General features: G+C 31.3%; 3 protein-coding genes and 1 pseudogene across 6 annotated transcripts; 1 reads left to right on the top strand and 3 right to left on the bottom strand.

Annotated features, from left to right (window-relative positions):
* The first annotated feature begins 376 nt into the window (after nucleotides 1-376).
* LOC100808961 (serine/threonine-protein kinase AFC2) lies at nucleotides 377-4075 on the top strand. 2 transcript variants are annotated; one of them, XM_003523063.5, is made up of 11 exons: nucleotides 377-671; nucleotides 1193-1370; nucleotides 1721-1901; nucleotides 2004-2052; nucleotides 2137-2251; nucleotides 2480-2571; nucleotides 2900-3050; nucleotides 3139-3203; nucleotides 3286-3383; nucleotides 3481-3583; nucleotides 3714-4075. In XM_003523063.5, the coding sequence occupies exons 1-11, from the start codon at nucleotides 573-575 to the stop codon at nucleotides 3858-3860; spliced, it is 1278 nt and encodes a 425-aa protein (XP_003523111.1). In that variant the 5' UTR covers nucleotides 377-572; the 3' UTR covers nucleotides 3861-4075. The 2 variants fall into 2 exon arrangements, with proteins under 2 accessions (XP_003523111.1, XP_025984055.1); XM_026128270.2 differs by lacking the exons at nucleotides 377-671; nucleotides 1193-1370; nucleotides 2004-2052; nucleotides 2137-2251 and having other exon boundaries at nucleotides 1854-1901.
* A 3762-nt stretch (nucleotides 4076-7837) lies between these two features.
* On the bottom strand, nucleotides 7838-8963 carry LOC106798599 (cytochrome P450 71A8-like). The gene is made up of 2 exons (XM_014775210.1): nucleotides 8669-8963; nucleotides 7838-8241 (listed from the first exon to the last, which is right to left on the bottom strand). The coding sequence occupies exons 1-2, from the start codon at nucleotides 8961-8963 to the stop codon at nucleotides 7838-7840; spliced, it is 699 nt and encodes a 232-aa protein (XP_014630696.1).
* Nucleotides 8964-11898: 2935 nt separating this feature from the next.
* On the bottom strand, nucleotides 11899-14276 carry LOC106798598 (cytochrome P450 71A1-like; annotated as a pseudogene).
* An 868-nt stretch (nucleotides 14277-15144) lies between these two features.
* Nucleotides 15145-22826, bottom strand: LOC100807550 (protein POLLEN DEFECTIVE IN GUIDANCE 1). 3 transcript variants are annotated; one of them, XM_014774806.3, is made up of 11 exons: nucleotides 22013-22826; nucleotides 21131-21270; nucleotides 20906-21009; nucleotides 20334-20422; nucleotides 20145-20218; nucleotides 19251-19401; nucleotides 18976-19143; nucleotides 16893-16990; nucleotides 16683-16805; nucleotides 15738-15806; nucleotides 15145-15632 (listed from the first exon to the last, which is right to left on the bottom strand). In XM_014774806.3, exons 1-11 carry the CDS (start codon nucleotides 22584-22586, stop codon nucleotides 15426-15428), a joined length of 1797 nt encoding a protein of 598 aa, XP_014630292.1. In that variant the 5' UTR covers nucleotides 22587-22826; the 3' UTR covers nucleotides 15145-15425. The 3 variants fall into 3 exon arrangements, with proteins under 3 accessions (XP_014630292.1, XP_003523108.1, XP_006578666.2); XM_003523060.5 differs by having other exon boundaries at nucleotides 21131-21282; nucleotides 22013-22822; XM_006578603.4 differs by lacking the exons at nucleotides 15145-15632; nucleotides 15738-15806; nucleotides 16683-16805; nucleotides 16893-16990 and adding an exon at nucleotides 17065-17296 and having other exon boundaries at nucleotides 21131-21282; nucleotides 22013-22823.
* Between the last annotated feature and the right edge of the window lie 3083 nt (nucleotides 22827-25909).

Below are 25909 nucleotides of genomic sequence, written 5' to 3'. Positions count from 1 at the left end.
TTTGTATGCTTTTTCCCATTCGTTGGTTTGTGGGTTGAAGCTCTGATTTTAGTCTTGCCACAAGCCTGTGGTGTAGTTTTCTGAATCACATGATGCGTAGGTGTTATAGAATAGGGAGATAGAAGAAAGATAGTGGGCAGCGATAGTGCTGCCTTCGTGGAGAAAGAAGAAATAAAAAAAGGTGAGAGGAGAGGGGTAATTTGGAGATATTAAAAAATAGGGAGGTGCAGGCAAAAAGTCATGGGCTGTAGGAAGCAATGGCCGAATTAAAAAAAGCATATGGAATATTGGAATTATTCTAACCCCACCAATTGCCTAACCAATCATATTCGAACCATGGTTAAAGGTTGGACCATCCCTAACCATATCCCACGGTTAATACAACAATCATACCAAGCAAGGAGCGACGCTAAGAGGACACGTGTACGGCCACATTTCCTCTCATCAGATTAAAGGGTGGTTAGAATTAGGGTTCTCTATCTGCAAGCAAACCTTATCTTTTCACCTGAAACTTGCTTTTGTTCCCGATTTTCTCAAATTGCTTTCGGTTTTCGTTCTGATTCTGCAAAATCATGGAGATGGAGCGCATCGTTGAATTCCCTCACACCTACATGGATCGACCCCCAAGAAAGAGAGCGCGTTTGGGCTGGGACATCGCTGAGGCCCCCAAGGTAAACATTCTCCATCCTAAAATCTTAGACCTCATATTTTTTGAGGTTTTTTTGTGTCTCTTGTTGTAGATCTGGTGGATTTTGTGTATTTTAGGTTTGTTTGGTTCAAGTAACGTTGCTTCTTTTTGTCTCTAATGCAGATACAGGTTTCAGGTTTTATCTTATCAATTTTTGTTTAATTTAATTGATCTGTTAGGTTTTTTTATTTTTTTTTTGTTAATTTATCAGTTTTTTACTAACGATTTTTCTGCAATTTTTATTCCTGGTGAAGAAAATTTATTTTAAATTAATCATTAATAATTAGTGATATCTGTCTATCCTGACAATGATGTTGCTGTGATTGTTTGGTTATATGTTATATTTTATGTCTGGTGTGATGATTTGATGTTTGATTTAGTGTACTAGAATTCTTGTTTATCTTAACCCTTGTTGTTTTTCTGTGATGATTTGTGATTGGGGCAAGTGCATAGGTTATTTTTCTTTTAACTTTAAGTGGTGCATGTATGGATGACTGTGTGTAGGCTCAGGTAGGATTGTTTTGTGGACAAGAGGTTGAGAATATTTCAAGCTATGCTCCTTCAGAACATCCCCCTAGTTCTCTGTTTAAGGGAGTTGCCCGAAATGGTTCTCCCCCATGGCGAGATGATGACAAAGATGGCCATTACATGTTTGAGCTTGGAGATAATTTAACTTCTCGCTGTAAATACACTTTACCATCATTAAGAAGTTTACATTCAAATGTCATGGCCGAGTTTGCATTAATTTTTGTTTTAGTAAAACGGATTTAATGGACAATTTTACCATTTGAATTCCTACACAATATGCATTATCTCTCCCTTTACTTTCAAACAAGGACTTAATTTTAAGTATTGGCAAGTTGGCAACACCTTTAATAATCCTGTTTCAGCTTTAGCAAGCAATTTAGTAATAATATTGTACATGTTCTTTGATGTAGAACCATTTTGGGCGTTGGATGCTCTAAAATGGATCTTGTGGTTGGTTTCATTGGCTAGGCTGGCATTATTTACACTCTGTTGATGTGATTACAGATAAGATCCATAGTAAAATGGGCGAAGGAACTTTTGGGCAGGTCTTGGAGTGCTGGGACAGAGAAAGGAAGGAAATGGTTGCCATAAAAATTGTCCGTGGGATAAAGAAGTATCGAGAGGCAGCCATGATAGAAATTGAGGTATTGCAACAGCTTGGGAAACACGATAAAGGTAGCAATCGGTAAGTATTTTGACCTGAAACTTTTCTTACATGTTATATATGCCAGTATGACATACCATATTTGATTCCATTGCATTGGTTAAATGGGTTTATTCCTTGCAGTTGTGTGCAAATACGGAACTGGTTTGACTATCGTAATCATATCTGTATTGTAAGTATTTGATTGATTTGTGATGGATTGATTTCCCCAATATACATAATGGGGGTTAAGGGTGAATTCAAATGGTTGCAACAGGTGTTTGAGAAACTTGGACCAAGCTTATACGATTTTCTTCGGAAAAACAGTTATCGTTCATTTCCCATTGATCTTGTCCGTGAGATTGGCTGGCAACTGTTGGAATGTGTAGCATGTGTGTAGTATTTTACTTGAACAAGTTTCTTTTTGATTTATTTCATCTATTTCCATTCCTGTTTTGTGCATTATTATATCCAATACTGTTTTTAACAGATCATTGTAGAAATTCATGTTATTTGTATAGTTGTACATGTTAAATATTGTCATTATCATCCTGCTTTTTTTTTGGTCATTGGGGTTGGCTTTGTAATGGTTTTTTTTTCTTTTTTTTATAAAATTGCAGTTATGCATGATTTACGCATGATCCATACTGACCTGAAGCCTGAAAACATACTTCTAGTTTCACCAGAGTATCTTAAGATTCCTGACTACAAGGTACACTTGTTGTTTATGTATCTATATTTTTTATGATACAGCCTTAGTTACTTCAGAGTTTATTGTACTAGATGAGGCATCTGCAATGCTGGTGTGGAAGAGAAATTTTTTTATTTTAGTACAGAAGTTTTTTCTTTGTAAATATACAAGAGGAATGTATTATTACTTTTAAGTTGACCACTTTGGCTTTTGTTTAGACTGAATTTAAAACAAAGAAATGGGCTTTTAGGAAAAGTAAGAACACCAAGTGGCTGAAATTGCTATGCTATTAGGTCAGATACAGAAATGTGATCACTGACATCCATTGCTTATTGTTTATATTTAACAGAGTACAACCAGATCACCAAGCTCCTTTTTCAAGAGAGTGCCCAAGTCAAGTGCTATAAAAGTTATTGATTTTGGCAGCACTACATATGAACGAGAAGATCAGACTTACATTGTGTCAACTCGTCATTATAGGGCACCTGAAGTTATCCTTGGTACATAAATATTCAGTAATAATGCTATGATTTTTTAATTGTGCTGATAATGCCAACTGATTACTTGATATTGGCAATGGTTTTGTAGGACTTGGGTGGAGCTATCCATGTGATATATGGAGTGTGGGCTGTATATTGGTTGAATTATGCACTGTAAGTTTGGCTCTCTGGATACTTTTTAGGCAATTTTATCCAGTTTTGTTTGTTTAAATCAGCTTATGGGCTTCTATTGCAGGGTGAAGCTTTGTTTCAGACTCATGAAAATTTAGAGCATCTGGCTATGATGGAGAGGGTGCTTGGTCCTATACCACAGCAGATGTTAAAGAGAGTTGAGTAAGTGATTTACCTTGTGAATTTTCTATTATTATCAAATTTATCAAATGATTGAACTTGAACATAACCGAGTGTATCTTTTACTCTGCCCATGTAGCCGACATGCAGAGAAGTATGTTCGAAGGGGTAGGTTGGACTGGCCAGAGGGTGCAATCTCACGAGAGAGTATTAAAGCTGTTATGAAGCTTCCCCGACTACAGGTTTGTTCTCAAATCTGTCACGGAAAAAATTTATCATGATTTCAGATTTTACTAAATGAAGCAATGTTGACTGTAGAGTAGTTCATGTTGGCTTCTCACATTTACTCAACTTTTTTCCAAATAATTGCAGAACCTTATAATGCAGCATGTTGATCATTCAGCTGGAGATCTTATACATCTTTTGCAGGGGCTACTTAGATATGACCCCTTTGAAAGACTTACAGCTAGGGATGCTTTGAGGCATTCCTTCTTTATGAGAGATCATCTTAGGAGATGATTTTTATGTGTTTGTAAACGATTGGTCTGCTTTTAGGTGAAAGATCACTCGAGGGCAAATATGGCTGTAAGGAGCCTATGTGCCAATGTAAATAAATATTTAAATTTAGGCTTGTGTGACAAGTGAGGATGGTTATTCAGCAGCATTTACACCTCAACCTCAAAGCCTGTGTTTCAAACGTTTTATTAAAAAATAATAATTGTAGATGTTACTAATCCGTTATCCGGTAAAAAAAAAACCGATATCCCAACTCGTGCGGAATGAATGTAGTTCATGTGAAAATTGGTGGAATTATCCACCAATGTGCAAGATGGGCCCCACCCATAAGATAGGAAAACACTTGAAAAACACTTGCTTGTTAAACGTTGCTGTCAAATTCTCATGCTTTGGACGTTGCTGTCAAATGTGTTAAGTTAATGAATTTCTTCGCTTTAAACATCTTGCTAGTTAAAAATTCGTTGGAACTTTTGTACGAAACTGCAACTCTTTCAATATGTTGTTGAGAATGAAGTGAGCTACAGCAATTAGATGTCGAGTGGGCTACTTAAAAGTGTACAACTAAGGAGAGACTACATGGCTGCTTCTCTTTCGGCGACCTTGTCTATTTTATTTGGTGATACCAGACAATCGTTGAGTTGACTCAAGCTTCTTGTAAAATATTAGTTGGAATCACAAATATTTGATAATTTATTGAAAATGACCATTACTATACTAATTACTAATGTATGGGCAATCTACAGGGATCTCTTGTAAGAAAAGCCATTGTTAGTTATATGCTGCCAATGTTATAAAATTCAAGTTAGGTGAGTTGGTGTGATTAGTGAATCAGCCCGCTAATCGGTGTGAATGGTATAATGAATGCTAAACTATGTGACGGCTAATTTTTGGAATAATTGCTGACTCGGCTAGTTCTCATTCAACTAGACAAGTCATGCCACGATGCTTAATTTTTTTTTTTTCACTTAAATTGTAATTTTAGTTTTTTTATAATTTTAAATTCGTGATTTTGATTTCCTTATTTCTAAATCAAGATATTTGATTTTTTTTTATTTTCAAAGTCAAATTTTGATGTATTGATGTTAATACGATGCTTATGCATGTTGTTGATGTAGTGTTTATGTGATAAGGAATTAAATAAAATGAAAAATAAAAAAAAATCTTGATACAAGTTAAAGTCAATCTTTTATTTAAAGATAAAATAATAAATCACAGATACTTATTTTATTTAGTTAACTTTATAAATATTATTTTATATGTATCCTTAATTAAGAGTTATTAATTTTTTTTGAATTATAAGATTTATAAATTTTAAAAAATATTTAATATATAATTTTTTTAAATTTTATTGTATATCATTTTTTATATTTTTATTTTGAATCATTTACATATTTTTATTTTACCAATTTATAATTAAATTTCATAAATTAATATATATATATATATATATATATAGATATCATTTCCATAAATTATTTTTTAAATTAATTTTAATATGCAAATTATTTTTACTCTAATTATATAAAGCAAAATCAACTAATATGTAAAATATATAAATTACTTAAATTATTTTTATTCTAATTATACAAGTTCATCAAATTTTAAGAAACTTCCATCTTAATATCTTCGTTTCAACTGTAAAAAATTATTTAGTAAAAAATGTTCTTAATACCAACTATATAAATCAAGAAAATTACTTAAATCAATTTGTAAATTTTATATATATATATATATATATATATATATATATATATATATATATATATATATAATTTATAAACATTATGTAAATTTTTTTATATATAAATAATATACATTTTTATTTCATTATAAAAATTAATAAATTTTTAATTTTTAATTTTTAAAATTATTTAAGTATTATTTTTAATTTACTTAATTTGTACAAATTATATAAAATAATTTTTTAAATAATCTATATATTAGTTTATGTATTTTTTAAAATTATAATAAAATATGAAAAAAAATTATATATAATAATTTATTAATTTATATTAAAATAAAATTTTATAATAAAAATAAATACATGTAAAATTAAATATTAAATATTTTATTTTAATTTATAAATTTTTATAATTAAAAAAATAAATAACGTCGAACTAATAATACATATAAAATAGTGATTATAAAATTAAATAAACAAAATAATAGTCTTAATGATTTATTATTTTGTCTTTAAATAATTATGAGTTCAACTCTTATAAAGATTCTTTTATTTTTCGCTTTATTTAATCCCTTGTCATATAAGCACCATGTCAATAAATTATATAAGTGTTACATTAACATTAATACTTTACATTATAGTAAACTTTTGACTTTGAATTGTCACATAAACATCATGTCAATAATTTATATAAGCTATTCATAAACATCAATACGTTATATCAAAGTTAATATTTGACTTTAGATTGTTACATAAACATTATGTCAATAGCCTACATAAGGGTCGCATTACCACCAATATATGTCACATTATTTTACTTCGAACGGCCAATTAACTGAAGAATCAAAATTTTTTATTCTGAAAAATAAAAAGTTTAATTTTTGATTTAGAAATAAAGAATTTAAAATTATGGAAGATCAAAATTTTAATTTAGGCTTTCATTTTTCCCTAATTCGTGGCACGTGGACCTGACCACACATTATTCAAGCTCAGCAATGGGCCGGTAGCGACCCTTGATCTAAAATATATCATCTAGATAGGTGATTCCAAATTAACTCAGAATTTCTTAAAAAAGATATACTCTATTATAATTTTTGACATTTTAATTATTATAATAATTATAATTAATAATATAATATATGTATCTTTCGTTTATTGTGTTTTCATCCAATTAATTTCGACGTGCGTTGCACAAATTACTCTTTTAGTAAGTGTATATTTGTAAGAGTGAGAGTGGATAGATATTAGGTGCACTTGTTAATGGTTGTCCTGTCCGTTCAGATGCGGACGTAAAAAAACAATTAATTCTCACAAGGTCGACAAGGGTGTGCATATACACATGATGATTTTATGATAATAAAAGAGAAAAACTTGTTAATAGATAAGTTATATTTGGAAAATAGTATTTTCAAACATTAATAGGTGTATACCTTAAAAAATAAATGAGAGATCAAAAGAAGAAAAAAACATATTAAATGTGATATTATCACAAAATAGAAAGAGAGATAAAAAATAATATAAACTAAATGTAAAAATTAATATATAAAAATAGAATTATCGTATTTTTTTATATTTTTAAATAATAAAAACATATATTTAAATTTGTGTTTATATTTTTTTCTTCCATAAAAATAGAGAATATAATAAGGAATATATAAATATTGCGATATATGCAAATATCACTCAACACACAAAAAGAAAAAAATCTTTTATAAGGTGTAAAAGATTCAAAATTCAAGGAATATATGATCCTTGTATAATAAGTGTCTCGTCAGTAAATGAGGTCTGCAAAAACCCATTCTAAAGTCGTTGAAGTAGTGTAACTTCCGCCTATTATCATGTCCTGAAATTTATATACAAATTAGCTTGTTATTCAATATTCACACACCATTTTTTCCGGAACAATAATTTTAGAATAGTGATACATCACTTATCTCTCATTTTTATTTATGTTTATCTTTCTATCAGAATCATAAACCTTATTATATTTATATTTATTTATTTTTACTTGTGTTGGATAACATATTGGATGCCCACAAACAGTTTCAAGTAATATATGTAAAAAGAGGGAGAATGAAAGAGAGAGACCACTAATATTCCTTTGAGATTATCTCTGGTGAGTTCAAAATCAAGTTTTCCACACTCTTGAAGCTGATGAAGGAGTATCCCCACGAAGTCCTCAACATCAGACTCATCATTCTTCATGTTCTGCAATGACCTCGTCAAAGAAAGCATCTATTGTGACAGACATGGCCTTCATTTCAGGAATTAGGCCAGTGAGAGAATCAACCCAACCCAACTAAGGGAAGAAATCACCCACGCTGAAAGCAGATAATAATCTCATAACCTTTCTTCCGAGAACTCCAAAGCTGCAACTGCTACCACCACCACCACCAATTCTATCATCACACTTCCGTCCATGAACACATCTAGATACAATGTTGTTCGAAGCCGCAATCAGCATCTCAGTCAGATTCACACATGGTCTTTCTCTTTCACTACCACATGCTTCACGTACACCTTCAACCAGCTCCGCAACAACCTCTTCTTGGATGGAGCGAAAAGACCGCACCTTTTTCTGGCTCAGAGGCTCAACCACACATGTGTTCTTCTTTTGTCTCCACTCTTCGTCGTAGTTTGAAAAATCCACATCATTGGAATTTTTAGTTCCTTTATTCCCCGATTGTTTTTCTGTTCCAGTTTCTATGGAAAGTGGGTTTCTGCACGTGGTTCATTTTCTTTTCCCACATTCAATCCTTATCTTCTATAAACAGCAACCCACATTATGATCCATAGAGGTTGAACTTTGTGATGAACAAAGTTTTTTAAATAAAATGGAGTGCTCTCAATCTTGATTACTAAGTCTATTCCTCCCTTTACATAAAACACACCAATCAAATTTGAGCTAGTGGAAATAATAAGAGAAAGATACCTGTGAAAATTATTTTTTTTCTCTTCCCTGTTTGATCTGAGTGTATTACTTATGGTTTTCAACATGTTCAATATTTTTGTTTTTTATATCATTGCATCATCCACAAAGTAATATTTTAGCAGCTGTAGATTGTGGGCGGTTGGAAAAGGCAATATCATGTTTTTTGATTATTTCTCTTGCCACTTCAGCTGATGAGACCACTAGGGTTGGAATTTGGCCCAATTGCAGCAACATGAGAGGGCCATATTTGCGTGAGAGTGCATGGAAGGAGCGATGTGGTAGTGTTCCTAGCTGATGAAGATTGCCAATTATGGGTAGCTTTGGTGGTGATGGAGGCAAATTGAACTTGTTTCTTTTTGCAAGCTTTAGCAGAAACAGGAGGCTTAGGAAGCAGAAGAAAACTGATAGGAATTAATTGGTTGAACTTAGCTCGTGCGACAATAGCTTTAGAACTGATGGTGGAGGGGCCATTTTTCCTTTCAACGGTTAGCATTCACGTGAAGTGTATTGGTCACAAGATAGATATTACAGAACAGAAGACGCAAAAGAGAGCTACAATATAATAATGGAAAGTTTACACGTGTTGTAGTGTCATGAAACCACAACTACACTGTCCAGTGCTTTCTGTATTTGCCACCAAATATGCTTTAACGGATAAACATGTACAACGATTAGTTTCATTTCTAAATTCACGAAAAATATCAAATATGATCCCAGAGCTTGTGAGGAGAATGGGAGCTCCAATTGTTAGGACACCTTACGTTAGGATTCTTGAGGTCATACAGGAGCAGAAAATAAAGCAATTTTGGAAGAAAGTGTGTGTTTGGTTTCACGTATAATGTTTTGCTTAACAAAATTGATGAAAAGCTGACTACATTAACTTTGGTGTTAATGACCTTGATTGATATGTTAATTACACATTAAGGTTAATAGTAAATTTAGAAAGAGAAATATTAAGTTAAGGATGGATATTTTTCTTGCTCCACGAAAGCTTCTTGGTTGCACATATATATTCGACATTGGATTAAAATATCACTATTTTAATTTAATCAATGGTGTGAGAATATATTCAAATTTTCATAGAAACATAATTACAATTAATAATGACTAAATATAATGAATTGTTTGACTATTTGCCAAAAAACGAGGAAAGTTCTAAGTGTCGTTTAAATATTAAGGCTTCAAAATTGAACTAGATTGGCTTAAAAATATTTTGAAACCTAAAAATATAATTAAGGTTTTCAAAAAAAGTTAAAATTTCTTTTAGATAATCTTTATTCGTCAAATTCCTCTATGGAACACTTTTATCAAGCCAATAATTGAATATGAGAGTAAGCCTTATGTGATTATATCAATTCAAACTTGTCTTTGAAACAATAATTGATTATTACAAGCTTATAATCGATTATATTACAATAATTGATTATTACAAGCCTATAATCGATTGTATTGATCCAAACAATAATTGATTATTACAAGCTTATAATCGATTATATTACAATAATTGATTATTAAAAGCCTATAATCGATTATATTGATCCAAACTTGCTTCTAGGTTTCAATGAACCAAAAATCAATTATGAACGTATCATTGTCAAAGTAACCAATTATTTACAAAGTTATAATTAATTAAAAGTGAAAGAATGATTTTTCGAATAAGTATAATTGATTATCACAAGATAATAGATTCTCATGAAGGTTTTAGGCTGATTTCAAGATTCTTTTTCAATTGCTCACTCACCTTATTTAAATTCTAACTTACAATTTTTTTTAACAACCGGCATGAGAAGCAGTTGCAAATTTTGACATTAATACTTGAACTTGTATCTCAATTTCACTAATAATAAGTTTGATTCTTAATTTTCTTTTATTTATCATTTTTTATGGAAAAAAAGGTGTGGTATATATCCCTTTAGATTTCCAGGGTGAGGTAACCCTAGTGCTAAGGGTGATTTAGGGTGAGGCAACCCTGCTTATAAGGAATTGTTCTACTATAACAACTCTGATTTAGTTGAAGAAACTCTTAAGCTAAGCTTTTGGGTTTGGGAATTGGACGAATATCAATAATGATTAGTGACTGAACTAGTATATATAAAATTTTTTTGCGCACACATACCCTAAATACTTAGTCATATCATTACAAATCAAACAATGAAAAAAAAAAGTAAGCCATCAAATTTAAATACAATTTGAAACCACATTAATCCTAAAAAAGAATTACTCTCAAACACAACTACACCAATTAATTTATATAAAAAAAACTACATCACAATTTTATATTTTTTATTTTGGTTATCATCCAGTTACTTTTTTTTTAAGAATAATTAATTTCTCAAAATACTTTCGCATAATTTCATGTTTGAAAGGAGATTGTATTTTAAAATCTCAAAATAGACAAATGTTTTTACCGACATATAATAATCTATTGGTAATGATTCATGAAAAAATTCATGGGAAGTTACCCATGGAATAATTCGTCAATAATTTCTCATGAAATAGTTTGTTTGTAATTATTGGTAAAGTTATACCTAGATACAGACATATTATCGAAGGATTTTCTTTCGTGAGAAATCCATCAATAAAATTGAATTACCTATGAATTTTTTTGGTTACCCAATAATTTTGTCTATTGGTAATAACAAAATTTCTTCTAATTTCAATGCTTTATTTGCAAATTTTTATACTTGTCAAAACTAACAGTAAGGATTGGTATATGATTTGGTTACAGAAATCGAATCTAACACCTCTTGTACTCTTATTAAAGTATTGATTATAGTCAAATTGAGGTCTTAACATGTATCGTACCTTCAAGTTGAAAACACGTTAATTTGAATGAAAAAAAAATCACAAGTGACATTTAATTTTGTCTCACAAATATAAAATATATTTGTTGGTTAGAGTCATGGTGAAGAGTCATTTATCATTCAAGAATCAAGATACTTTAATTTTTTAAATAAATTTTCACCATCAACACCAACCAATGGAAGTTGATTAGAACATTCTACTCACCCCATCTAAAGGTGGGTTGACAAGTTAACCTTCCGAAAAAATAAAATCATGTTGGTAGGTTATGAAATGATGAGTTGACCCGTCAAAATTCAAACAAAATAATATAGAAAATAAAATGTTAAAAAAAAATACTATACTCGTTTATTTTTAACATGTCATTCTTCAATTTCAATAACACCATGTATTTTTCTAGGATTTAAGAAGATATCATAAAATTTTATTAATATCTTCCACAACAACACAATAATTCATATGAAAATGAATGATGAACAAATTGCAAGAAAATGAAAATAACAATGTTCAAGAGGCGAATAATGAGCTTGTTTGTAACCTCACTCATTACTCCATAAACCCTCATCCTAGCTTGTTAACACTCCTTATTGTATAGCTTTTACATCCAATACTTAATTGAAGTACTTCTATATATACTCCATAAGGGTGTTTCCAAACATGCATATAATGTGATGTGGTAATGTTTTATATGGTTATGGTACAAGATGAAGTTGTATTTTCTTGTTGACAGTGAGTCCATTCGTCTCACTCATGTCAGCGTCGTGCATCAATAATATACCAAACTTGGGCATTTTTCAATTGAACCAATACAAAAGATTAGAAAGAACATACTGAGCGGAAGCAAGCCCAAATGACATTGTAGGACATCCCTTTCTCCCAATACTGAACGAGATTAATTGAAAATCTTGTCCATTAAAATCAACTTGGTTAGTTTCAAATCTTTTAGGAATGAACTCTCCAGGATCGTCCCATAATTTAGTATCCCTTTGGATTGTTGATGCATTAATAAATACCATTATTTTGGTAGTAGTATGGTACCCTCTTAGTTTGACACTAGATGATGTTTCTCAAGCAACCAAAAGAGGAACAGGTGGATGTAATCTCAAAGTTTCTCTAACAACACATTTCAAGTAATTCATTTGATTCACACAATTTTCATCTAGTACTACTCTAGAATTGGTTCCCACCACTCTTCTTGAGCTTTCTTCATAGTATTTGGATTTCTAAGGAGCTACGCAAAAGTCCATTCTAGAGTTGTTGAAGTTGTGTCACTCCCACCTATTATCATTCCTGAAATTAATATACAAGTTGAAGTTGGGTATTCATGCATCTTTTTCTTATGAATCGTGATTGATTATGCAATGAATATATTATCCATATCGTATAATAGATTAATTAATTAATATATTTTACTATCACATAATACACTGTGTATAATATATACAGATAGATAAGATAAATAAATACATAGATAGATGGATAGAGAAAGAGGAAAACCATAAGGATTGTTTTGAGGTTATCTCGGACGTGCTGAAAGTCAAGCCTTCCACACTCTTGAAGTTGAAGGAGTATCCCCAAGAAGTCATCATTCTTCTTATTATTGCTCTCGTGTTCTACAATTATCTCGTCAAGGAAAGCATCTACTGCAAGGAACGTGGTTTTCATTTCTAGAATTAAGTCAGTCAGATAGTCAACCCAATCCAATGAAGGGAAGAAATCACCAAACGTGGTTTTATCTCTCTTTTTTTTGACATATTTGGTTTAATAGTTTCCATTTCTTTACTTCTATTTTTTCTTTGTTTTATGTTGTTTGAATTTTTCCTTCTTGCAACAGAAAAAGAATAACTCCTTCATTCATTAAATATGCTTTTCATCTTTTTAAAATTTGTAAAGTTTGAATTTCATCCCTATAAAAAAATTATTAATTTTTCATCCTCGTAAAATTACGTATTATTATTATTTTTTCTTGGAACAAGATTCAAATATTCAAATCTAGATATAATTTTTTTATATCGGTTATATACATAATTGATGTATAAAATATTATTATGCTTATATATAACTGATATAAATATCATATTGAATACAACCGAACCTTGCTTTACTTTGAGCCAAAAAAAGATATTATAATTTATGAAGAAAAAAACAAACAAACAAAATATTCAGCAAGAACAAAATCTGAACTTTATCAATTTTACAATGAAAAAAAGAACATATTTTAACATTTATTTTATATGTATTATTTTGTGTTGTTTTTCAATGAAAGCATGTACACGGTTATATTCTCATTGAAAAATATTAGCAAAAGTATCTATAAAAATATAAAATAAAATTACATTGTTAATTAATTAAAAATCACTTTTAGGTATAAGTTTTACAATAATTATTATAAAAAATAAGTTTTAATAAAAAGGATGTTGGCAACCAAATTTTTAAACTGAATCGAGTTTATCAAAATTAAATGGAGCTAAAATTTAATCCATGTTTCTTACAAGCTAAATAAGTTGGCCCCTTCAAATTAACTCAATTTAACAACCTCCTTTCTAAATCACTTGATTGGACAAAAGAAGAATTAAAAAAAAAGAACTTATTATATCCACTCTCCTTTTTTATTTATTCATTATTCTTTTCAATTTGTTTTTCAAAAAATACACCTTCCTATTTACTTATTCCTATTTACTTAGAAAAAGGAAGTGGATAAATAAAGGAGAATGGATATAACAGCTACCAAGAAATACGTAAATAAGTCCAAGTTGCAAGCTAAAGTCAAATTTTCAACCTTCAGTGTTGTTGTTTTTTTAATTTTATTTCTTTTTTCTATTATAAAACAAATTTCAACTAGGACATTTTTACTAGTCATTCATTGACTCCTCATTGTGGAAAGACTAATCGTCTTCTCTCCACCACCAAATCTCTTCGTCTCCACTGCATTGTTGTCAGCGTATAGAATATCAAACCACTTTCCAATTCTATTATTCATTTTCATGCAATTCTCTTTCTCCATTGGAACTCGTTGAGCACGAGCAATGTACTCAGAACCAACACTACTTGAGAAAGAATGTGGAGAAGTGCCTATATGTATATTGAATAGAGTCTTGCCAATGTTTTAAACACATTAGTTAAGAAATTAAAATAAGAAAACTTTTAATGTATAAATTATAAGATAACACACACAAAAATAATTATGGAGAACACAATTTTGTCTTTTAATAAAAAAATTATACTCTTAACTTTTTTAACTATTCCTAGGACACTTGTTGGCATTTACAAGTTGAATACATCACAATTTTAATATCTTATGACGTTACGTTAGTATTTGAAATTGAGAAAATTTCAAATAAGTCTGTTTTTTTTTAATTATTTCATTTTTTTTATTCATAAGAATAAAATTCGAGTAGCATAAAATTTACAACTCATGCAACGATCCTCTTCGTATTATTTTATGAATTTAATTGAAATATATGCAAATATTTTATATTATTATTTAATTACATAGATGATTGATTTTTATAATAATTATCATGAAATTTGTATTTAAAATGATTTTTAATTATTTTATCTAAGTTTCTAAACTCATCCATTTACTAAGTCTCTATCATCAAAAAAATTATTTAAGTCTCTAAATATTCTTAATATTATCACTTAACTTTTTATTTTAATTTTAGATTAATACGATTGACAAATTGCCTTTTAGAGATTTATTTAGATTTCTTTAGTTCCATAACTAATGTGACAACATTATCAAGTTATTTAAATGATAGTTTACTCATATTTTTGTTACTAGTTCACATATTAAATTTCAAAAACTGTCAAAAATATGTTATTGTTTTTATTGAAAGGAGAAGAGACGTGATTGCAATTCTTCGCAATTATGCAGGCCTATAACATTCTATTATTATTCAGTAATAATCAAATTATATATTGCTGTCAAAATTGGAAGGGGAAACCATCTATAGGTTTACCTTCAAGTTATAAACCAAAAGTTGTTCCCGTATGTGCCAGGCACCGATGATAATTCAGGAGTCTAAGTGTTCCTGAATTATCACCCTGTGGTCTTTCAAAAGATGTTTTTTCGGGATTCGGGAACGAGAGGAGGAATCCTTGGGTAAACAGGTTATATCAAGTCAAGAAAGCAGTATTTTGTCCTTCCAAACTAATCTTCATGAAAATGATGTTTTCTCTTTTTGCAACGATTAACATACCATGTGGCATGCTTCTGTAGTCCCATGCCAATGAGAACCTTGAGGCTTGTGAGCATGACATAGGTCATTGCTGAAAAAAGCAGAATCCAGAAAAGCCTCCATGGAAGGGGATTGGGAGGAAGGTTTGCAGTATATACTGGAGTGAGAACTCGAATAACCTAAGAACGAGTTATAAAAGGAAAAGGTGCACATCTGTTCAATCGGCAACCAAAAAACCAGAAAAACCCAATGGACATTTAAAATTTATAATCTTATATGCTTACCACGCATGCTGGAGCAAGGGGGACAAAAGTCAGGTTTTTCTTTGCACTCTCAGTTTGCATATTTAGAGTCTACAGAATGGAACAGTCAAATGTCAGGCGTATATTTTTGGAATGTTCCATCAAAGAAAAGGAACAAAATGTTAATGCAATTGATTGTCATAATATTAAGATTCAGAATTATAAATTATTATTATCAAAGTAATAATAAGCTTTCTCAAGTATCAGTCAAATACCATATGCTTTCGGACACAAATTACACTTTCATGCTCAAATGGAGAAGAAACTGATTCATACTTAAATGAATTCACTATGGAATCAAACAAATAACATTAAAAAATGAAATCAATTAATGACTTGAAGAGAAAAATGACCAAACTTGTTTAAGAAAAATTGAACTATATTGCTGTAACAAAATAGCATATAAACCTTTTCCCATTAAAGCATATTCCAGGAAAGGATTTCCAAAGGTATTTGTGGTTGAATCATGAAGACTTTCAATATAAGGGATCCCTATGTCCACGGATCCACCATCGTCATTTTACTTGTTTGAGCTAGCACCACATTGATCCATCGGTTTTGATACCAATTATTGGGAAATCCGAGGGGAAAAACACTAGAGAGATTTTCACTAATGGACCACAAACAAATCACATAAGTGAACTTAACACCACACTTTAACCTAAAACTTTAAGGTTTAAGTTTATGGATCTTATCTTCTTTTATATGGTGCTCAATTATCTCATTCCTACCTAATGTGGGATTTCACCTCATACTTGTTCTCCAACAAGTGTGTAGCTCAAAAATTCACTCGGGTTTTCAAATTTTAAGTTGAGATTTGAATGAAAATACAACAAATTCTTGTTAAAATGGTTCCAGTTGTCTACACCTTTTTAACCATCATACTGTATAAATAAAATCCACAAACATGAAATCAGATGAAAATACCTGTTTACATAGATCTTCAAGAAACTCGGAGTATGCAATAGGCTTAATGTCATTGAATTTAGCAATGAATGAATGCTTGATAATATCAATAATCATTTCACATACATAAACCAAGAGGATATTCTGCACCATCCAAAATATGTGTCAAGAACAGGATAAACAATTTTTTCTTTCAGTAATATTAGGAGCTAAAATATTTCCAAATCTTACTATGAGAAAACTTTCAAACCAGGGACCCTCTGCCTCCAGAATATTTTGAGCCAAAACGAATAAGATAAAAGATGAAATGTGGAATCTCTCTACAGAATCTGCTTGTCACCAAAAGTAAAAGGGGGGGGGGGGGGGGGGGGAATAAAATAAATTATAAGGTTAGAAGAACCAATGAGAAAAAAGATAGGTATACATGCATTGTATAGAAGTTTACACCAAAAACAATTTACAAAATTATTTTACTAATGAGCAATTTGGTTCATATGTGGAAGGAGAGAGGGATTTTCCCTTTCATTTTCATTTCCCTTCCCGCCAAACTTCGGAACCAAAGTACCAAACACAGGCTTTTATCAAAATCCCTCTCCTCTCCTCTCCAAGTCCAACAATAAAACAAATTGCAAAACCTACATACAAATAATATGAATATGGGATCAAGAAAATGATTTTACTTTTACAATAGACTTAGCATATCCCCAGAAAATAACAAAAAAAAAAAATCCCTAGAAGAAAAACGTGACCAGAAATAACAATTAAGGAGGTTGATGTGTGGCAATTACAGGGACACGATTTTTTGTAACTATTGCCTAGAATTTTAAGTAACTACTAAGATGCCTTGTAGCTATAACTATAACTTAGAATTAAGTAACCACAAGGCATATAACCCTTGTTGGAAAGCTTCTTTAATTGGTTCACTCCTAGCCTGCCTTAATTGCCACCTCTTGGGTGGCTACCTTAATTGCAGCATCAAGGGTGGCGGTTTAGTCCCACATCAACTAGAGATATAACTTAAATAGAGCTTATAAAGCTCGGACAGTCTCACATTACAACCAGGTTTTGTGGGATTGAGTTAAGCTCTAAGCCCAAATGCTAAGATGGTACCAAAACCTATCTTAGATCCATTGTTTGGCCACCTACATTTGTCATGCTCCAGATTGGTAACCCTAGACATGAGGGGGAGTGTGGAAAGACACCTTTAATGCAATCACCCCTAGCCCGCCTTAGTTGTAGCCTCTTTGGGGGTTGTCTTAATTGCAGCCTCAAGGATGGTGGTTTAGTCCTACATTGACTAGAGATGTGGCTTAAATAAAGATTATAAAGCTTAAGCAATCCTTACCTTATAAGTTGGTTTGATGGGCTTGAGTTAGGCCCTAACCTAAATGCTAAGTTTTTTTTTTGTTGAATCCACCATTGTCCTTCTGCTTGTTCTTTCCATTGGGATTGAACATGAAGGGCCAACAAAAGTGACAAGCAAAATTTTGTGAGATAAAATTGTATGATTACCGTGAAAGTGATAAGTTTTTTTACCTTCTCCAACATTCTCCTTACTAATAATATTGCTAAAAGTTGTGCTGTGAATTGGATCAGTTAACATAATAGCAATGGTGGATTCAGCCAACAATCAATCTTAACATTTGGACTTAGGGAACCGGCTAATAAGGTGAGGACTGCCCAAGTGCAATAAGGCAGTATTGTGGAGTTGAGATAGGCCTTAAGCCTAAATGCTAGGGTAGATGCAAGGGATGCTGAAACTGTGTGTTTGAATGACAGTTTGATTTATATATGCTTATTACAATAAATACACATAATTAGAGGAGATTTTGTTCCTCTAAATCAAATATGACTTGCCTATAAATCAAATATATAATAAATACAAAATATTTGAATCTGATTTTCAACAACCCTAAACAAATTAACTATTGACAGAACTAGCTCAAATAATATTCTTAAAATGTGGACATAAAATATTATAGAGTAAATTACACGGACCCCCTCCACCCCTAAGGTTTGCCCTTATTACATCCGATACCCCTCTGTTTTTTAATCCTACAGAAAACCTTTAATTTTTGGGCTTTCGTTACACCGACACTCCCCCTCTTGGGCGTAAAAAGCATTACAGAAACCCCCCCTTAGGGGGGCTCAAAGTAATGTGAAAAAATGGAGGGGTATCTGGTGTAATGGAGGGTCTGCCTAATTTACTCAAAATTATATTAGATCCATGTAATGTTTGAAGGGAGAAGTACAGAACATTGTACCAAATAAGCCGAATTCAAGGAAAGAAACCATTGTAGGCAAGATAACTTACCAAAGTAAACTAAACTGTGAACATTATCCTTGCTGTATCGCTTAAACACATTGCTTTTGATCTCAGCAAAATTATTTGACACCAGTAAAGCAAACAATGCGTTGTTGTGAGCAACTATACAGGTTGATAAAGTGATTGCCTGAGCTAATAAGATAAAAGAATGAACAAGTAAAACTAGTCAAGGAACCAAACCAATGATTGTTGTTTCTTAAGTTGCCCTCACAAAAGAAAATAGTTAACCAAAGAACCGGAAGAAAAACAAAGATGAAGGATATTTGAAGCAGCCACCGCTAAAGCTTGGTCTGAAATAAATCTCCAAATCCAGAATCTCATGCTTTCTGGGGGACAATTTGCAAGTCCTTCAGCAGAAAGAAATAATGTTTGCAACACATCCCCATTAAAACTTTGACATAATTTATCAAATATCTGCAAGAAGTTGAAAGATCAGTTACAAACTTACAGGGTAAGTTACATTTTGGAGCATTATGATTCACACACCTATGCAATCAAGAGGCAACTAAAGAGTAAAAGATATAGCCACTTGGATTACAATTCTCAGTACTTATGAACTGAACCATTTAAATACCAGAAGGCCACTGAATACCCCATATGATGTTTCAAACAACTATTACAAAATCATTTACACACCAACATCCATCTTGCTCCTTCTTTCATATTTTCATTTTGGGCTCTCCCAAATCTCACCCAGGCCAATACCACTCTGCTATTTAAGGAGATAGCATATTGATTATTTCCAAATACAGCAATATTTTATCTCATCTGATGTCAGAGTTTCATGGTTTACAAATTAATTACAAAGCAAAACTTTATTATTCCATATTCTGTGAAATTCCCTTACTTTGTCACCACAAGATCTTGCTTGCATAAACCCAATATAATATATATTATAAATAGAATTTAATTAGAATGCACTGAGATTTTTACACTTTCCTCCAATGAAGGATTGCCATACTTGGTAAGATTCTTGATTTTAGTAATAATTACTTTAAAAGTCATATCGAGGATGATTTTTAATTAGTTGATAGTGTAAAAATCTTTATCCTAACAATGTATCTAAGTTGAACTCATAAATATTCACTTTGATTGATATTTGGCAGTGTGGAGAGCTAATTATTCGCCATAATTCAGACTAATAAATTTATGCTCACCTCTAAAACATTGTAGACCACATATAGTTTTATTGTTCCTTGACCGCGGATCATATGATATATTAAGCTGATATCTGTCGCAGCACATTTGAGAGGATAAATAAAACAAAATTAGCAAAATATTAAACTTGAACAATACAAGAAAGAAATTATATAACATATACTCATGGAAGCAGAGAACTACTTTACCTGTTTGTTGCAAAAGAACAACACCACTACTCAAAATAAGAAAACAGCCAAAATCAGAAACTTCCATTGTAGACAACCTCTTGAACTGCCTGTCATGAGAATAATTAGGCCATATTATAATACTGGAAACCATGACAGACTAGCACAAATTTAAAGCAGAACATGAGTTGAACAAAAAAAGAGGATACAAAGTCAAAGCACCAAAACATGCATATTCTGTATTAGGGAGAGATTGGTCTAAGTTATTTAGCTAACCAAGAATCAAGGACTAATAGAATCCAGATAGAAAAACTAAGACCTATATCATATGATAGAATGTCTAATTGAACATACTGCTAATTTGGAATGATGTGGTTCATGAAAAAACACTTTCTTCTGTCATTCTCATTCAAATATTTATGACAATATCCAACGAACTTTAAGATTGTAGTACTAGATGGACACCGCTTATGTCACAAATTGAAATTAAGGAAACAGGTGTTGTAGGCTTAATCTGTCACCTTATTCCTCACATGCATGCCCAACTAACACTTTTTTACAAGGGGGAGGGGGATTAAGGAAAAGTGGAAAACCTTGTCTTTAGAAGCCTCCAAATGGTCATCATGATCCTCGCTGGCATAACAGTTAACAACGAAAGAAATGAATCGAAGCAGACAAAGAAGCCAACATCTATAAGCTGCAATTGCATTTCACGTTTAAGATATAACATAAAATGTAGAATGCCTTAACATCACAAAACTATAACTAGAGTTCTTTTCTATTTCTTTTTCCTTTTAAATCAAGAAAAGGAAGTATACCAATTCACATCTCCATGGCAGGCGGAAGATAGTGTCATAAACTCTCTCTCGTTCTTTTTCATTCCCAAGAGTTGTTGTGCTGCGTAAAGAATTTCCATTGTGCATTTCCTCCAAAAAGTATGATACAGGAGACTTCTCCACTGAAAACACAACTGACATCAAAACACACTGCCACAAGGTTAATTCGGCAGAAAAGAAGAATACATACCCCAGGTAAAATAAATATAACAGGGTAAGAAAATCAGGCAACCAATCACTTCAGGCAAAGAGGACCACACACACGGACCATTTGACTAGTTTTTATTCATAAATGAGCAACTGAAACTTTTATTCCTGTCTACACTGCCCATATTTTTCACTATCATGCAAGGTTTTAAGAAACAGTCCATAACTGCAATTTCAGCTGTTACGTTAATGATTTTAGGATCTCCGCAACTGTATTGCAGCCGGCATTTATCCACAATATCAAGTATTACAATTAAACCGTAATTCAAAACCTTGATGCCATGTATTATTCAGTCAATGTTTGTAGCAGCCCATTAACCATGCCACCAATCACATTACACGAGGGGACACAGAACCAACCCAAGGTCCATTTTTCCAGCCATTTCCCCTTAGAAGCCAATGCGTAATTTTGTTGTAAAATATTTAGTTGCAGTTTGATCATCTATTTAATTATAAATTTTTTTGGCATACAATAGCAGTAATGGGAATTGAACCTAGAACAGCATGCAAGTCATTCAAACCCTGCCACTATACAGAGTGGTATCCATTGAACTATAATCGTTTCTGAATAATTATCATTATGATTACAAAAGATAACTATGAGATGCAATATGATGGATGCATGCAAAGCAAGGAAAGGATCATTGTAGCACTCACAATTCGGATCTTCCGCCATGATACGCTTCCAGTCCAACGATTCCACCGTCTCCAATTTCTTAACCACATTCCTATCAGGCTCGTTCGTTGCTTTCTCCACCGGACTTGCATTCACACCGCCATCCTCCTTCTCATCTCGCACCACCACCGAAGCCGCTAAATCCTCCGAACTCCCACAATTCACGTTCCTCTGCCTCAATTCCCCGAAATTAAACCCCTCGATGCCACCGCGCACGGCGGTTGCTTCCTCACTCTCCGCCCCACGCGCCTCCGCAACCGCGCACACACTCTCCGCCTCGCGAACCTCCTCGCACACGACAACGCTTCCTCCTCCTCCGCCGCCGCCGCCGCAGTACCTGCTAGCGTCGAGCTCGAATCCGTTACAGGCTCCTCCATTCTCCAACGGCGCCGAACGCGGATCCGCGGAATCGGAATCGGCCCGATCGAGAAGCTTCTTCTTCTTTTTCGAAGCGCGGTGCCTGCGCTTCTTGCGGTTGCGTTCCGTTGGATCCGATTCGTCCTCGACGCTAAGGACCTCGAAGGAGATTTTTCTGCCGCCGTTTCGCAGGGCCATGGCCGGACGCCACGGAACTCTGAAATCGAATACGGCGAACGACGAAAGTGGTGTTGTCGTTTTGTTACATGTCGTGAATAATTGGATAGGTGAAATTGTGGCTTTGGCGTGGCGTAATTGATTCGCTTTTGCGGAAAGTGAGAACCACTGTCTCTGTTATTGTTGTTCGTTTATTGCACAAGTCCAGCTTTCATTCGCGCTCTCTCGTATCCCACTGCGTCACTGCTTCTTCTTTTATTTATTCATCGCCTTATAACATTTTTTTTCATTTAATTATTTTTTACCGTGTTAAATTTTGTATTCCATTCTTATAAGAGAGATATGATGTATTTATCTTTTTAATACATAACATCGTAAAGTAACTAAAAGTATTTTGGTCAAAAAATAATTAAAATAAAAAACAATTTAAAAAGTGTCTTATGAAAAAAGGGATAAATAAATTTTTTTTTAAAAAAAGTCTTAAATTTGAAACTGAGAGATAGTATTTTATATAGTAAGCCAAAATTGTATTTCACTCATTTGTCTTAAACAGCCACTTAAAATTAAGCTGGTCTTAAGTATTAATGATAAACAGTTGGTTGGCAAAACAAATGATAGAGGTCTTATAAAATGTTTTAACTTTTTAAGTGATAAGTATAAAGGATACAGTTTCAATCATTGATGAAAAAAATTAGAATATATATATATATATATATATATATATATATATATATATATATATATATATATATATATATATATATATATATATATATATGAATGAATGAGTTAGAATAGTTAATTATAATTTTTTTTTATCAATAATTAAGAATATTAACTTTTATACTCATGTATAGAGGAGATAATTTCGAACGGAGCCTTTTTCTCAATTCTGATTTTCAAGTAATATTTTTAGGTCAAGCATATTCACATTATTAACACCCACCCACCCCGAAAAAAAAGTTATGTTCCACATTTTATTATAACTATAAAAGTTAAAAGACTTTAACCATATGTTTGGAATGAGGGAAAGCCAAAGGAAAGAAAAAAAATTGAAATTGAAATTGAAAGGAAAGTGAAAAGAAAGAAAATAAAATTTGTTTTTATAAATTATTTTTTTTCTTTTTCTCCTCATCCAAACAAAAAAATATACTTTTATCCGTTTCTTTTTCTTTTTTTTTCTTTTCTTCCTATAAAACATACCATAAAACAATAACGTACGGTTAAGGGTAGCGTTCCAGAAGCTACAAGTTATGAATTTATTTGATTTTACATTCGTGGTGTAGCAATTACTTTTAGTAAATGTATGGGTGAATGAAGAATTTATTTGATTTTACATTCGTAAGTGTAGCAATTACTTTTAATAAATGTATGGGTGAATGACGAATTCAAAGATTTAAAGTATGAGAGAAATTAATATATATATATATATATATATATATATATATATATATATATATGTTAGTATTTTATTTTTTTATATAATTAAAATTTGAGTAATAAATAAATATTTTTAATATATAAATTATATAATAATTAAAATTATAATAAATAAATATATTTAAACATATACTTTAAGTATAATTTTGGTTCCCTATTTTGGGAATATCATAATTTTTGTCCCTTCAATTTTCCTATTTTATTTCTTGCATTTTAATTAATTAAATCATTTATTGGTAGTATGTTAACGGGATATGTTAGATCTATGATTCAATTAGATCAAAATAAAACATAAGAAAATTGAAGATTCAACAAAAATTATGAATTTGTTTAAAATATAGACCATTTGTCTCTATTTTAAAATGGAGAGACAAAAATTATGAATTGAATAAAATAAATGAACCAAAATAGTATTTAAGTCTTAAATATATAAATTAGGTTTTAGATATATAATAAAAAGTTTAAATAATGATATAAGATTATATTTACTATTGATATTTTAAAAATAATTAAACTCAATTTAACCATTCAAATCAAAATAGTAGTAGATAAAAAGGAATAGACATTTAAGAAGAGCCTATCTAAAAAAAGGACATTTAAGAAGTGCAAATGCACGTATAAAGAGAAAAAAAATGTAATTTAAGATGGTTGGAAGAATTTTTTTTGACTAATTATGAAAATATCATGTAGAATGCATGTCCAAATCTCCCATTTCATTATATTTGTAGTACTAGATTGTTTTATACAAACAAAAAAAATCAATAAATAGATAAAATAATTATTATTATTTTACAAAATTAACATTATTATTATTATAAAAAAAAATGTCCAATGCTAGTAGAATGCATGTCCAAATTAACATTATTTTAAACAAATTTAAACATTTTTTTTTCTCTTTCACTTTTATTTTTATTATAAAAAAAACCGTGCTTTGCCGGGTTCCAATGCTAGTAAGTATAAAAAATCTAGTGGAAGCATGTAAACATGTAAATGACGACAACTACGCCTTAACTTAACGGCTCAATTTCATAGGCTAACACACTTTCATTTTACCGCTTCTCTGTTTTCAACAAACGACAATAACATATATAGCCGTTTCAAATTACTACTTAATACCGGTACGATTGCTTCTTTCTTTGTTCGCAAAATTCATCTTTTCTCTTTCGGCATAGCAAGGTCACTCATTGGGTCTCTGATTTCAAATTACTTCTTATATAATATACCTTTGAGATGTTTTCAAGTTTCAGCAAGAATGCCACATTAATCCGAATTTTCATAATATAATTCAAGGTTCTATCCAATTTGAGCCTTTTGGAAATCTGAATTTGCAATGTGATGCCCAATAAACTGAGATTCTAATTAAGATCGATATTGTCCTTTGGCAACATTCATAAAACTTACCCACCTTGAATTTCTAATAATCTGTCTCGGGTGGAGCATAACCCAGACATTCCGTTTTCAAGAGTTCAAGTTGTCGCATAAACATACTGCTAATGAGCTTGAATGGAAAGCACAAAAATGTAAATTGTGCTTAACATATACTACTAATTTAAATTGCTTTCAAGAGTTACGAAGCTGCAAAGAATGCAAAATTTTGATTGTGACTGGTGATGCTAGATTCTATATGGTGTTTTAATACATTGCTATTACATGTTTAGAATGGTGTGGTTATGATCTTTAGATGTAGAGAATTTAGAAATTTTAGTAAGAGGATAAAAATAATACGTACTACTATTATTCAAATTAACCGAGTTACTCTAATTCATTAACATGTCTAAATTTCAGGTAGTTATTATCTATAACTATTAATATTTATAATCACTATTGAAATTCTAAACTCATGAAACTATATTATCGTATTTAGACATCAATGATTCTTAGAACAAAATGGTGATGAAACAGAA

The sequence above is a fragment of the Glycine max genome, chromosome 4, assembly GCF_000004515.6.
Source record: "Glycine max cultivar Williams 82 chromosome 4, Glycine_max_v4.0, whole genome shotgun sequence".
NCBI classification, from domain to species: Eukaryota; Viridiplantae; Streptophyta; class Magnoliopsida; order Fabales; family Fabaceae; genus Glycine; species Glycine max.
The sequence above is the reverse complement of the archived record's forward strand: the minus strand, read 5'-3'. Positions and strand labels throughout refer to the sequence as shown.